The 13,658-nt window shown below is 44.1% G+C and overlaps 1 protein-coding gene across 3 annotated transcripts in view; it reads left to right on the forward strand.

The window, feature by feature from the left end:
* The window catches only part of Ncoa5 (nuclear receptor coactivator 5), a 32,965-nt gene extending 20,722 nt beyond the window's left edge, over positions 1-12,243 (forward strand). For 2 of the 3 annotated variants that reach the window (XM_076849196.2, XM_076849197.2), the window contains exons 3-8: positions 3,144-3,470; positions 4,779-4,915; positions 6,149-6,275; positions 8,042-8,241; positions 9,588-9,908; positions 10,382-12,243. In XM_076849196.2, the coding sequence (XP_076705311.1) occupies positions 3,144-3,470; positions 4,779-4,915; positions 6,149-6,275; positions 8,042-8,241; positions 9,588-9,908; positions 10,382-10,971 (1,702 nt within the window). In that variant the 3' untranslated portion in view covers positions 10,972-12,243. Of the gene's footprint in view, positions 1-3,143; positions 3,471-4,778; positions 4,916-6,148; positions 6,276-8,041; positions 8,242-9,587; positions 9,932-10,381 lie in introns of all 3 variants that reach the window. The other variant, XM_076849198.1, reaches the window with a different exon arrangement.
* Positions 12,244-13,658: the final 1,415 nt, after the last annotated feature.

The following is a 13,658-nucleotide window of genomic DNA, read 5'->3' on the forward strand; positions in this document are numbered from 1 at the left end:
GGGGTGCACACATGCCAGGTGAGCGCGCTACTGCTTGAGCCACATCCAGAATAGATATTTAATTGTGTGTGCTGTGTTCAGGAGGATGAAGTGAAGTTGAGATTTTCTGTGAAGCTAATGGCACTGTGATTAATGCCTCGTGTAATCATGGTAAATAATAGAAGTTAAACAAAATACAGTGCCTGCTTTTGAGAGGCTTTAGTTTAGTAGAATAATTCAAAACATTAAACATTTACTGAGCTCCATGCTGTGTCCTAAGGATACAAAGCCTTCCCTGTTTGGGAGGGAAGCTGTGTGGATAAGCAATGTGGTGTTAGGTGATTTTGATGCTTTGTTAATATTGTAGTAGACTTACACAAACTAAAATGGCTACAGTGCCACTAGGCCATCAATGGGACCACCATTATATGCACAGCCCTTCGCTGACTGAAACCCATGTGGTGCATGACTAAATAAGAACAGATTGAAGTAGGTACTGGAGCAAGATGCAACATAATTATAGAGTATCTGCTGTGGGCCGGACATTGTTCTACATAAAGAAGAATCAAACATAGTCCTTGTCCTTATGGAGCTTGCGATCTAGTAGGGCAGAGAGACATTAAACAAATAATAGATAATGTCAATTTGTGGTAAATGAATAAAAATGTGCTTGCGGGGTTGTAGATGTAGCTCACTGGTAGGATGCCTGCTTAGCATGCAGGAGGCACTAGGTTCAATCCTAGCACCACAGAAATAAACACCAAGTGCTTGAAAATTTTCAGGGCACAGGAAGAAGGGATATTTCCATGCCAAGACCTGAAAAGTAAACCTGGGTTCATTCCTGTTGTTAAGTAATAGAATCAGGAAAGATCTGGGCTAGTTGTAGATGGAAATTTAGTATTGCCCAAAAGTGGTGAACTAGGGAGAGGGTGTGATAGGGTTGGAACAGTTCGGAGCCAAGACTGAGCAGGACCTTTCTCGCCTTGGTAGAGATTTGAGGTTGCATTCTAAATACTGTGAGAAATCAGTGGCTTTTGCCTATTTGAATGATCACTCTAGAGTGATCTTTCTGGAGGAAAATCAGAAAAAAGGCAGACTTAGCAAGGCCCTAAAAGACACTCTCCAAAATATGTCTGGGGATGTAGCTCAGTGGTAACGCGCCTGGATTCAATCACCAGAATCAAAAACAGAACAAAGAAGAAAGGAAAGAGCAGGAATGGGAAGGGTCCTTTCAAATGTTCTTCCTGTGGTTTGGGGAATGAGATGATTATGAGTTGGCTTTCAGTAGAACCATTGAGTTAAAAGTGGGCAGAACTGATGCCAACCGCAGAGAACAAATGAACAGAATTTGGAAATGTGGATGAAGAGTGCACACAGTTTTAGGCAAAGAATAGCATCTATTTTCCTGGCTTGAGCAATAAAGTAGTTAAAATGTGCCATTTACTGAAGTGGGCATTCCCTGGAGGAATAACCTAGGTTTTTTTCGAAGGGGGGGTGAGGAGGGATCAGAATTCAGGGCAGGTTTTATGGAGGAGGTAATCTTTAAAGTGGGTCAAACATTAGACTTGTTAAAAGTGGGGAAAAAAGATCAAAATAGATAAAAAGTGCTCCGAGAGTTAAGAAGGAAGAGACCTCAGCAGTTATTAGGAAGTTTCTTGGGAGACCCAGGACATGAATTTACCTGTGGGGATTGGATGGCACCTGGACTGGTCTAGAAAAAAAACCTGCAAGTAGGGAAACCATATGAACAAAAAATAAGACACGTTATGTGAATGAAGTCATGAGAACAATTTAAGTAGAACAGGAAGATTGAGCCACGAGAGAAAAAAGAGGTAATAGAAAGAAGCACAGTTTATTTATTTGCGATAGGGGTGTCCAAGGGCTTGGAATTTAAGCTGAGATTGTAAAAGGTGAATATTGGCATTTTAGGATGATTAGTATGATGTTTATATGTCAAACGAATTAAAATAAAATTGGGTTTTGTTTCAGTTTTGTTTTTTGGAAATTTTTATTAGAGCCAGCATAAAAGTAAGGGCTTCAGTTGGATTTACAAATCTAGAGGGAATGAAAAGAAAAAGTGAGGGGCTGGGGTTGTGGCTCAGTGGTAGAGCATTTGCCTAGCATGTGCAGGACCCTGGGTTCGATCCTCAACACCACATAAAAATAAATAATCAAAATAAAGGTATTTGTCCATCTACAACTAAAAAAAAAAAAGAGAGAGAAAGAAAGAGTGAATAGGACTCAGGTGACTTAATGGGAATAGGGGAGGGGAGAAACAAAGTTAACTTTCAAGAACTTAAGCCTTAGTAACTGGGTAGTTGCTTTTTGGCCAAAGTGAATAAAGTTGGGAATGGGACTTAATTAAAGTAGAAAACTTTTGGTTTTAATTATGTTAGGGATGGGTTTACAGTGGAGTAAAATGTCTCATGAAGAACACTGAGTCAGAGCAGGTCAAATATATTTGTGATTTCAAACATTGTTTAAAAGCAAAACCTTGGGCAAAAAGAAATCAGATTCTATATAAACACTTAGATTAAGACCACTATTATGTAGTTCGGCAAAGAAGAGAAACTGATTGTTCTTGATTCTTTGTGAATAGTGTTGTGCTTGCTTTTTTTCCCCTCAGTTTGATTTTCTTGCTATATATTTTAAGTGAGGTTTTCTGTACTTAAACAACAACTTCTTTTTTCACTTTGTATGAGATTTTGCTGTTTGTTATACAGTATAGTAAGTGTTGGCCCTTACTCTATCCCTTCTACTTTTTCCCCCTGTAAAGTCTCTTTTGAACAAATCCAATGGGAGAAAATAGATTTTGGGGGAAAGCACTTTCACTTTGAAAACCCATTGAAATTGAAATAACAGTTGGCATATGCAAGGAATATCAAATTACTCCCTAAAGCCTGGTGAATACTATTACCTCAGTCAAAAGTTTTGGCTTTCGATTATTTATTCTTCCTTTGATGTCATAATCTTTTGAGATTCTCGAACTTTCTAAACTAGTTGCTGACCAGAAGGGTCAATATCCTTAAAATTTAGTCATATTCTGTTTCTCATCCGTGTTTTAGGGAAAGGCACTAGAGGGTGGGGGCTTCCTTCTGTAAAGAGCTGAAGGGTTGACTCTCTGCAGTCTCTTTTTCTTAGCATCTTCTTACTACCTCCCACAGGGATCCCTATGGCTTTGGAGATAGTCGAGATACAAGGCGTGATCGATCTCCAATCCGAGGAAGTCCAAGGAGAGAACCCAGGGATGGCAGAAATGGCCGGGATGCCCGTGATAGCAGAGATATTCGAGACCCCCGAGACTTGCGGGACCACAGAGACAGCAGAGACATTCGGGATCACAGAGACAGCAGAAGTATGCGCGATGCTCGGGACATGAGGGATCTTAGAGACTTTCGTGACCTAAGAGACTCTAGGGATTTTCGAGATCACCGGGACCCCATGTATGACAGATACAGAGACATGAGAGACTCCCGAGAGCCTATGTACAGGTACTTACATGGCTGCCATGCTTCCTTTTTGTTAACAGCCTTTGTGTGTTTTGCTGAATTAAGTGACAGCTCTATAAAGGCAGTGACTTTATCAGCCTTGCGTTTTCTATGTATATCAAGTAGTAGACATGGTGCTGGTGTTCAATAAATTTTGCTGAAATGTATGAATGATTGATTAGTTATGCTTAGTGAATGAATCTGGATTTTTCTAGGTCCTGGAAAAGACCACACTGTACAAATGAAAACAGAAAAAAGTACAAAGTTGTTGGCAAGGCAAAAACCCAGGGAGGAGATACACAAATAGCCAATAAATATATGAAAATATGTTCCATGTCATTAGTCATCAGGGGAATGAAAATGAAAGCCACAGTGAGATACCACTTTATATTTACTAGAATGGTTATAATAATTTTTTTTTTTTTTTATGTGTGTGTGGTACTGGGGATTGAACCCAGGGCCTCCTGCATGTGAGGCAAGCACTCCACCAACCAAGCACTCTATCCCCAGCCCCACATAATAATTTTTTTATACAGAAAATTACTAGTATCTTCAAGGTATGGAGAAATTGGAACCTTCTTACATTGCTGGTAGATGTGTAAAATGGTATATAGCCCCTGTGGGGAAAAATTTGGTAGTTCCTCAAAAAGTTAAGTATAAAATTATCATGATTCGTTAGTTCTATTCCTGAGTATATACCCAAAAGAATTGAAAAGAGAGCCTCAATTATACATGAATGTGCATAGCAGCACTATTCATACAAGACAAAAACTAGAATCAATCTAAATGACTATCAAAAGATGAATGGATTTTTTAAATGTTATAGATACATACAATGGAATATTATCTGGCTGTAAAAACTCATGGAATTCTGATATATGTTAAAACACGGATGGCCCTTGAAAACATGCTAAGTGAAACAAGTCAGACATACACACACACACACACACACACACACACACACACAAAATTCCCAGTTATTGTATGCTTCTACCTATATGAAATATCTGGAATAGGCAAATTCATAAAGACTGAAAATAGATACTACCAGGGGCTAGAGAGAGGGAGGAATAGGGAGTTACTGCTTCATGAGCAGAATTTCTGTTTGAGGTGATGGAAGTTTTGGAAATAGATAATGGTAACATTTGTACAACATTGTAATTACACTGGATTCTACACTCAGAAATGGTTAAAATGGCAAATTATTATTATATATTTACTACAACTTCTAGGTCTTAAAAATTTTTCTAAATCTGGTTTTTGCATATAGGACAGAATTTTAACTTGGTGAAAACTTCCCTAACTTTTCAGGAGAGAAGGCTCTTATGATCGATACCTGCGGATGGATGACTATTGCAGGAGAAAGGATGACTCTTACTTTGACCGTTACAGAGACAGCTTTGATGGACGAGGCCCTCCTGGCCCAGAAAGTCAGTCTCGTGCAAAAGGTAAAGTAGCAGAAACAGTCTATTCCTAGTACTATGGTAAAACACTACAAAAGACACTAATAACCAATACCCCAGTTGAAAGGGGGCTAATACATAGTTGGGCAGGCAGGTCATTAAAAGAAATAAAAATAGCTTGTTAATGTTTAGAGAACATTCAGTTTGAAAGTAACTTTTAAGTTCAAATTAACACCATCATCTGGTCTAGTCATACATCAAGAAATACAAAATTCCAGAAATGAGAAATGAACAGAAGATTGGAGCAGAAAACATTAAATGCTTGCTTTTGTGCTCACTGACTAGCTATGACTGTCTGGAATATTTATACAAAATGGGTTTTTGTTTGTTTCTTTATTATTTTTACCTGGTCTCATCTCTCTTTTTTAGGTAAAGACAAACTTGGGTCTATTTATTTATTTATTTTTAGAAAAAGCATAAAGTTTATTTAATGAAAGGAAATATGCCCCAGGGGAATGTGAAGTAAGCTGTCTCAAGACAGGAAGTGGATTTTTCTCAATACACCTTTTTTTTTTCAGTGAGCTGGATGTAGTGGCAGCGCATGCTTGTAATCCCAGAGATTCAGGAGACTGAGGCAGGAGGATCAAAAGTTGGAGGCCAGCCTCAGCAGTTTAGAGAGACCCTTAACAGCTTAACAAGACCCTCTCTCGGGCTGGGGGTGTGGCTCCAGCGGTAGCGCGCTCGCCTGGCATGCGTGTGGCCCGGGTTCGATCCTCAGTACCATATACAAACAAAGATGTTGTGTCCACCAATAACTAAAAAATAAATATTTGGAAAAAAAAAAAGACCCTCTCTCAAAATAAATACTAAAAATTTAGGGCTGGGGTTGTAGCTCAGTGGTGAAGTGTACCTGTGTTTAATCACCACTACCAAAAAAAAGTCTGTGCCTTTTAATCCATTTCATTTTTATGAACTTAATAGTTAAAGAAAGGGCTGGGGATGTGCTCAAGCGGTAGCGCATTCGCCTGGCATGCGTGCGGCCTGGATTCGGTCCTCAGCACCACATACAAACAAAGATGTTGTGTCCACTGAAGACTAAAAAGTAAATATTAAAAATTCTCTCTCTCAAAAAAAAAAAAGCCTAGGGGAAAAAATAGTAAAAAAAAAATATATTATTATTTTTAGGAGGTAGATGTAAGAATTAATTTAGAGAGTCCTCTGGCTTATTTTTATAGAAGGACAGTCCTTATTTTAGATTTCCCTGGTGGTATCTTGCAGAGCGTTTGAAACGTGAGGAACGGCGTAGAGAAGAGCTTTACCGTCAATATTTTGAGGAAATCCAGAGACGCTTTGATGCCGAGAGACCTGTGGATTGTTCTGTGATTGTGGTCAACAAGCAGACTAAGTAAGACCCCTTGGATACCTCTCCCTAATGAGGAGATGGGTCAGGCTCCTGCTTAGCTGCTTACCCACTGAACTTGGGCTTATCCACTGAATTCTGGTATTGTTATGAGCATTAGCCAGAGTGAGTTGTAGGTGACAGAAAACCCAATTCAATCTGCCTTAAATCCAAAAGGGAAATTTTTTAATTGCTCAGCTGGGAAGTTCAGACATGGCCTCATCCATGGTCATACTGTGTCATCAGGACTTGGTCTCTGGTTGGTATCTTGGCACAGCTTCCCTCGGTGTTTCCATTATTCTCATGCAGGTTTTCTACTAGAAAAGGCAGACTAGCTAGATAAGTGTTTTCTGAGCTTAACAAACCCTTTGAAAGAGAGCTTCATTTTCCTGTGCTACTACCTAAAGTCCTGGATTATTCTCATTAGATTGGCCTGGCTCACTTTCCCCATCACTGATCTTGTCACTTTGGCCAGGGGTATTAGAATGCTATATGTCTGTACCCACCCTAAATCTGGAGGTGGGGTTAGACCCATGTGAACTGAGAGTGGGAGAGGGAGTAGATATTAATCAAGCAAAGCAATAGTTCCCCTTCTGTGGGACAGTCCCAAATCCCTAATACTTTGGGAAGCACATGTCTGGGTTTTCCAACCAAAACTGTGCCTGCTTTGTGAAGGGCCCTGGCCTTGCAGAACTGTTAGATGACCATGTTAGCCAACCCAGAATTGATAGCACAGCTCTGTTTCACCTCTACATTCTCACCTGGGAAGAGGCAGAGCCGAGAAAGAGAAAGAGAGATGGCAGCTTGCAGTCTCGACAGTAGCTGTGTTCCCTTTCCCCAGTTGGTTAGTAAATAACGTCATGTATTTTCTAGTAGTTTGGGGTTAAAGAGCTAATTTCAAGTCAGTGACTAGGGAAATAGGTGTTGAGACACCAAGCAGCAGGCAGAGTTCACAGGCTCTGGGCAACCTTGTTCAGAGATAAATGCTGCTTTTACTGTAGCTTTTTCTGGATAATACATGATAATAATAGCTGTCCTTCTCTGAGCACCTACTTTGTACTACCCCATGCTAGGTGCTTTACGTAAATTATTTTTAATCATGTTACATGTGTATTCCTTCAGCAAGTGTAGATACCAGGTTCAAGGTCTGTAATAGAAACAATAAGCAAACACACAGCCCTTTCCTCTTGTGGATCTCACAACCTGTTTGGAAAATGAAGAAAAAAAATATGTGGGTGATGAGAAAAGAAGAGAATATCAGAGATCTAATTAAATTGGAAGGAAAGTAAAGGAAATGACATAGGAGCTGAGCCATATTATTACTGTTTCATTGGTTAAAAAAAAATCTGAAATTGGTTTTTCATTGGGTTTACTTAAACATTCACCATTTTGCAAACAAATGTTGGGGCTGGGATTCAACTTTTTACAATGAACGCCTGTGTTTTCCCCACTGCTATGCAGACTGCCCAAAGGCAGATAAGTGCTGCAGGTCTTAGGCAGCAGGATGAGCTAAGGAAGAACCACTGGACTAGAGAATCAACAGAAGTGTATCAAATACTGGACTACTGTCAGATTCCTCTGTGACCTCAAGTAGGTCACAGCCATTCTGGAAAAGCCAGTGGAAGGAGGGTGGTCTAGATCCTTGGAACCTCAGGGGGGAATTGGGGGTAGAATTTGAATTCTCTGCAGGCACATGTGCAGCTAAAGTGCAACAGTGTGCAGATTGAGAGTTGGTTGAGAAGCACTGACCTGGATCCGGTTTACTCTTGCAGAGATTATGCTGAGTCTGTGGGGCGGAAGGTGAGAGACCTAGGCATGGTGGTGGACTTGATCTTCCTCAACACAGAGGTGTCACTCTCTCAAGCCTTGGAGGATGTTAGCAGGGGAGGGTCTCCTTTTGCTATTGTCATCACTCAGCAACACCAGATTCATCGTTCCTGTACAGTCAACATCATGTTTGGAACCCCACAAGGTATGGAGACCCAAATAGGTCAGAATCTCAGAGGGCAGTTGTTAGCACTTTAATTTTTCTATGCCTAAGAAATAGATTTTGGGCAAGTGACTCACGTATCAGCTCAAACACAGTAGGCCCCCTCCCTAAGTTTAATGCCCTAGAGGAGACTTGCATATCATTTATTAGTCTTATTTTCTCAGCGATACAGTTCAGAGTCTTCTTTCTACTTAACCATTAGGTGTATGCAGTAAATATGCTGGCAAACATTTAATCAGCTCTGAGGTAAGAGGGGATAGTCTGTAGCATTCATTGATTTCTATGGTGTAAATACCCCCGGTATGTCCCATTTCAAGTCATGAAGGTGAAGCACTGAAAGGAGAGTTGGAAAAAAATGCACCCATTGAGCTCTGGCCAGTGAGATCTGGCTCCCGCAGACCTCTGGTGCACACTGTGCTGAAATGCAGTAGAACCCTTGCCTTCACCCGGCGCTCTAATGGGAACAGAGACTGTCAGACAGGATCTTGGTACTGTGCTGGAGAAGTGAGTAGGTGGGCTGCGAGGACAGGGAAGAGGTTCTGACCCCTAGATGCCCTTCAGTTTCTTCTCCAAAGTAGCTTTTAGTGCTTTGATACCCAAGTGTGGAGACTTAGCTAGCTGTGCCCTACTCGGGGCTCTTACAACCTGGACTTTCCCTTTCCCACCACACCCAGGATCTCTCTTGGCCAGACTAGTTGTGCTCATAGCCTCAGAATATGTTGGGATCTCTGGTGAGTCAGTTGTCTCCACGGAACAGTCCTCAAGATGTGTGAGGACAGTTAAGAAGTTCTGAGATGTCTTCTCTCCATCCTGCAAAGTTGTTGCCCACTGGTAGAGTGAGAGGTTATTTGGGGTCACAATTTGATCTTAATCCTTGACTTTTGAACTGATGAATTAAGAAACAGTAGGCCAGCTCTGTCCTGAGGTGCACAGTGGAAAGCCAGACTTTACAGAGGGCTTTTTGGCCTCCTGCTGCTGGTCTCGAGGCTGCCGGCCTGCCTCCCATGGTTACTCACCACATGGTCTATTTGAATCTGTGGGAGGCTGTCTTGTTTCTTTGGGTTTTACTACCAGTCTGTGATCTAGGAATTTCCCCAAAGAAAGAGCTCTATACAAAGGTGGGCATTCCCCCCCAAGGATAGCCATTCCCCTCCCCTCCCCTCCCCTCCCCTCCTTTCCCCATCCCACCCCTCTCCCAGTCTCAAAGCTTTTTGTCATCAAAATGGTTTTCTTGCTAGTTTGAGGCTAGGAAAGGCTTGGTAGAGTACAGCAGGTGGGCACTCAGATCTGTCATAGGAGAAAATAACTCATGTCGTTCCCTCCTACAGAGCATCGCAACATGCCCCAGGCAGATGCCATGGTACTGGTGGCCAGAAATTATGAGCGCTACAAAAATGAGTGCCGCGAGAAGGAACGTGAGGAGATTGCCAGACAGGCAGCCAAGATGGCTGATGAAGCCATACTCCAGGAAAGAGAGCGAGGAGGCCCAGAGGAGGGAGTGCGTGGGGGGCACCCTCCCGCCATCCAGAGCCTCATCAACCTGCTGGCAGACAATAGGTACCTCACTGCCGAAGAAACGGACAAGATCATCAACTACCTGCGAGAGCGGAAGGAGCGGCTTATGAGGAGCAGCACCGACTCTCTGCCTGGTGAGCTACGTGGCAGGGCCGAGGTGAAGTTCTGACTCTGCATTTCTCTAATCCCCAGGCTCTGTTGGGAGGGTGTCAGCCCAGGGCTCCCTGGGTGGGTGAGGGAGACGAACCCATCCCTTGGGTTCTCTCATGGGCCATCCATGCTAATTTGATTAACGATAACTTTAAGATTCAAGTACTGAATTCTGACCCCCGTGATACACTGAGGTGGGCTAGTATTGCCGGCTCCCTGGTAGTCAAGGTGGATGCCACTCTGACCTTTGCTTTTTTCCAGTTTTCTTTGGAAATGGGGCTGTTGTCTGTAAATAGCACATATGTACCATGAAGTGGCCCCTTTGGGAAATTGATGTCATTGTCTGTGTACCATGTGATTGATGTGATTCAGTGATTGTTTTTCTTCCCTGGGCTGCTCGGCCTCCTGCCCTTGGGGGGTACTTTCAACCAGATGCCTCCCTCTTTTTGTCTTCCAGGCCCGATTTCCCGCCAACCACTCGGGCCGACCTCGGGTGCCTCGCTGAAGACACAGCCAAGCTCCCAACCGCTCCAGAGCGGCCAAGTGCTCCCCTCTGCTACACCCACTCCAGCTGCACCCCCCACCTCCCAGCAAGAGCTTCAGGCCAAAATCCTCAGCCTCTTCAATAGTGGCACTGTTGCGGCCAATAGCAGCTCCGCATCCCCCTCAGTTGCTGCCGGAAGCACCCAGAATCAGAATTTTTCCACAGCAGTGAACAACCAGCCTCAGCAAAGATCACAGGCCTCTGGCAATCAACCTCCAAACATTTTGGGACAGGCAGGATCTGCTCGGAACATGGGCCCCAGGCCTGGGGCTCCTTCCCAAGGGCTGTTTGGCCAGCCCTCCAGTCGCCTGGCACCTGCTAGCAACATGGCTAGCCAGAGGCCCATGTCATCCACAGGCATCAACTTTGACAATCCAAGTGTACAGAAGGCTCTGGACACTCTGATCCAGAGTGGCCCTGCTCTCTCTCACCTGGTTAGCCAAACCACAGCACAGGTGGGGCGGCCCCAGGGCCCCATGGGATCTTACCAGAGGCATTACTGAGGCTAAATTGTTCAACCATCCCTAGTCCCCTCCTCCCCTGGCCTCCTTCCACTTCATTCTAAATAGAGTTGTTTGGAGGATGTTGTCTGCGGCTCCAGGTCTGCACCGAGTGTCATGAGTTCCTATACCTGCGCTCTCTTCTGCCCAAGGCTGTGGCTTACTCCTCACAGAGTCAGAGCTTACACTGCATTTGGGGGTGTATCTTTTTTTGGTTTTTGGTAGGGGTCACCGAGGTAGTCCAGGCGTCTGGGCTGTTTATATTGATGGGGCTTCCCTGGTTCCTCTGTCTGCCGGATTTGTGGGGGAAAGGAAGAAGCCACGTCTGAGCTGGCATTTGTCATGACAGTAGCCACCACCTTTGCTTATTTTGATCCTGCCTAGTCATGTCCTCCTTGCACGTGTTGACCAGAGCTGCAGCTCCTGCCAGAGTTCACAGAGAAGCCGCCTGGACTTGGCAGGCACAGTGTCGTCACCATGAGCCATCCCATGTGTATGGGATCCTGCTCGAGGCTCAGATCAGCACCCGGCCACGAGGAGGAGCCACAGGAGGAGGGTCTCCTGCCTGCAGCAGGGTGATGACCAATTGGAAGTTTTGGGGGCGATACTTGTTTATTGTTTTGTTTTCGTTTTGGAGGATCCCTAGGGGAGGACTGAACAGCTCCAGTCACCAGCAGTTTGGCACTAACTCTTCCCCAAAACATCTCTGTCAGCACCTCCCTCTCCAGTGGCACTCCAGGGAGTGGATCTGAGAAGGCAGCTTGGACTCTGGCAGTGGATCCCATCGTTCCAGTGATTTGTTTTGAGAGTTTAGCTCAAAAACCCAGGCTATTATTTTCATCTGCCTCTTGTTCTGTTTCCTGAGCAGCAGGAGTAGGGACCATTTCGATGTCATACTGTTGGTAGCTGGACATGTTCTCGATGCAGACGGTGTTCGTAACCTTTGAGCCAGAGTGAGATGTTGGAGGGCCTCTGGCTGCTGCTCTGAATGGAGCCGAAAGAAACCACCCTCTCCCTGGGGCTGTGCCCACTCGAGCCCCGTGGATCCTCTCCACGGACCTCTGGCAGGACTGAGGGCAGAGACTTCAGCTGAGTCCCTGCCAGTGGCTGAGCAAACAGTGGTTTCAAAACTCAAGGTCCCCAAATGACAGCATTTTATGTTCTGACCCGTTTGTGTTATATAGTGTTTTTTTTTTTTTTTTTTTTTTCCTTTTTGGAACTCTTGTGTTGTTAATAAAATGAATGATTACTTTTTAATTAAAATGAAAAAGTCAACACTGTGTTCATCTTTCTTGGGTGTCGATGGTATCTGCAGCACCTCTTTCCAGGGCACTTTTTACGGGGTTAGAAGGTGAGGAGCCCCTTCCTTGAGGACTCTGGTCTGCCACTGCTTGTCCTCAACTTAGGGTCAGGCCTCTAAACCTCTTCACCCTGCCGGAGCCTCATGAGTTTCTACACCTGCTCCCTCTCCTGCCAAGTCCTGCAGCCTCTCTGTGCAGCTCCCCTAGTGAGAAGCTGTCCCGATAGTTCAGGGCAGAAGCCCACTGGCTAGTTATGCCGCTCAGCATCCTGCTTCTGGCAGACATGCAGTGTCAACAGGCGGTCCCCTTATTCTAGGAAAGGAAGGTGGTTGTGAGGGGGTCTTCTCTGGCTGATGGGGAGGGGAACACTTCTGTTTTGATCTCATCTCAGCTGGTGCTCTGTGCTCACTCTTGTGCAGGTAGCTGGTGTACTCTCCAGTCAGAACCTGAGCGCTTTAGAGAGCCCCCTAGACACCTAGGAAGTGCAGGTGCCTCCAGGCACAGGAGTGATCCTTGGGCAGTGCTTGCCAGGACAGGGCCCCAGTGCTGCCCACACACAAATTGGACAGCCAGACCCAGTGCATTCACGTGCCTCTTCTGTCAGCAGAGTTCAGTGTTCCTGACAGAGTCCAGTTCCTCCTTGAGGGCCCCCTGGAGTTCCAAATAGCACACCTCAGGCCATGAAGGGTATCATAAAATTATTTTTATTGCATTTTGTGCAGACGAGAGTCTAAAAAATTAATACAGTAAAAGCCTTAAAGCATTAAATGGGAGCATTCAACAATAAAGGAAAGAACAAAGCCTCTCCTTTTCATATTGGCACGAAGAACACAAGGTCAATACTGAGGCAGGATGCGGAATACTGAAACACTGAAAATTAAAGGCAGGCCTAGTAATAATAGTAATAATAGTAATAAATACTCTGGATTTGGTTTGCAACCTCTCCTATTTACAAGGTTTTCAACTTCATTGCATTGCCCTGCACATAGATCTTCTAAAACAAAAGCAACACTAGTTAATCACTACAAGGCTATTGAAATATTGCACTCAGAATAAAAGTCACTTGAATGGACATGAAACATCTAGCTACAGTGATTATAAAGATAATTTGAATGACGTGATAACATTCATAACAAATATTGCACATGTAGCACAGAAAACTTGGGTTTTTGTTGTGGGATGTTTGTTTCATCAACGGAAACTTTGCTCTTGCCAACCAGACAGTCTGGGCCCAGATAGTGCAACTTTGGTTCCCTAATTGGTGTTGACCACCACCACCGCCCAGCCCCACCACTTTAAACCAAAATGCTCAGGCCCCCAGAAAGCAGGACCCATGGTTCTCAGAGGGAGGGCTTTTGGAAGATGCAGGGGGCTGGTGTCTAAATAATT

This window comes from Callospermophilus lateralis, chromosome 3 (genome assembly GCF_048772815.1).
Source record: "Callospermophilus lateralis isolate mCalLat2 chromosome 3, mCalLat2.hap1, whole genome shotgun sequence".
NCBI lineage: Eukaryota > Metazoa > Chordata > Mammalia > Rodentia > Sciuridae > Callospermophilus > Callospermophilus lateralis.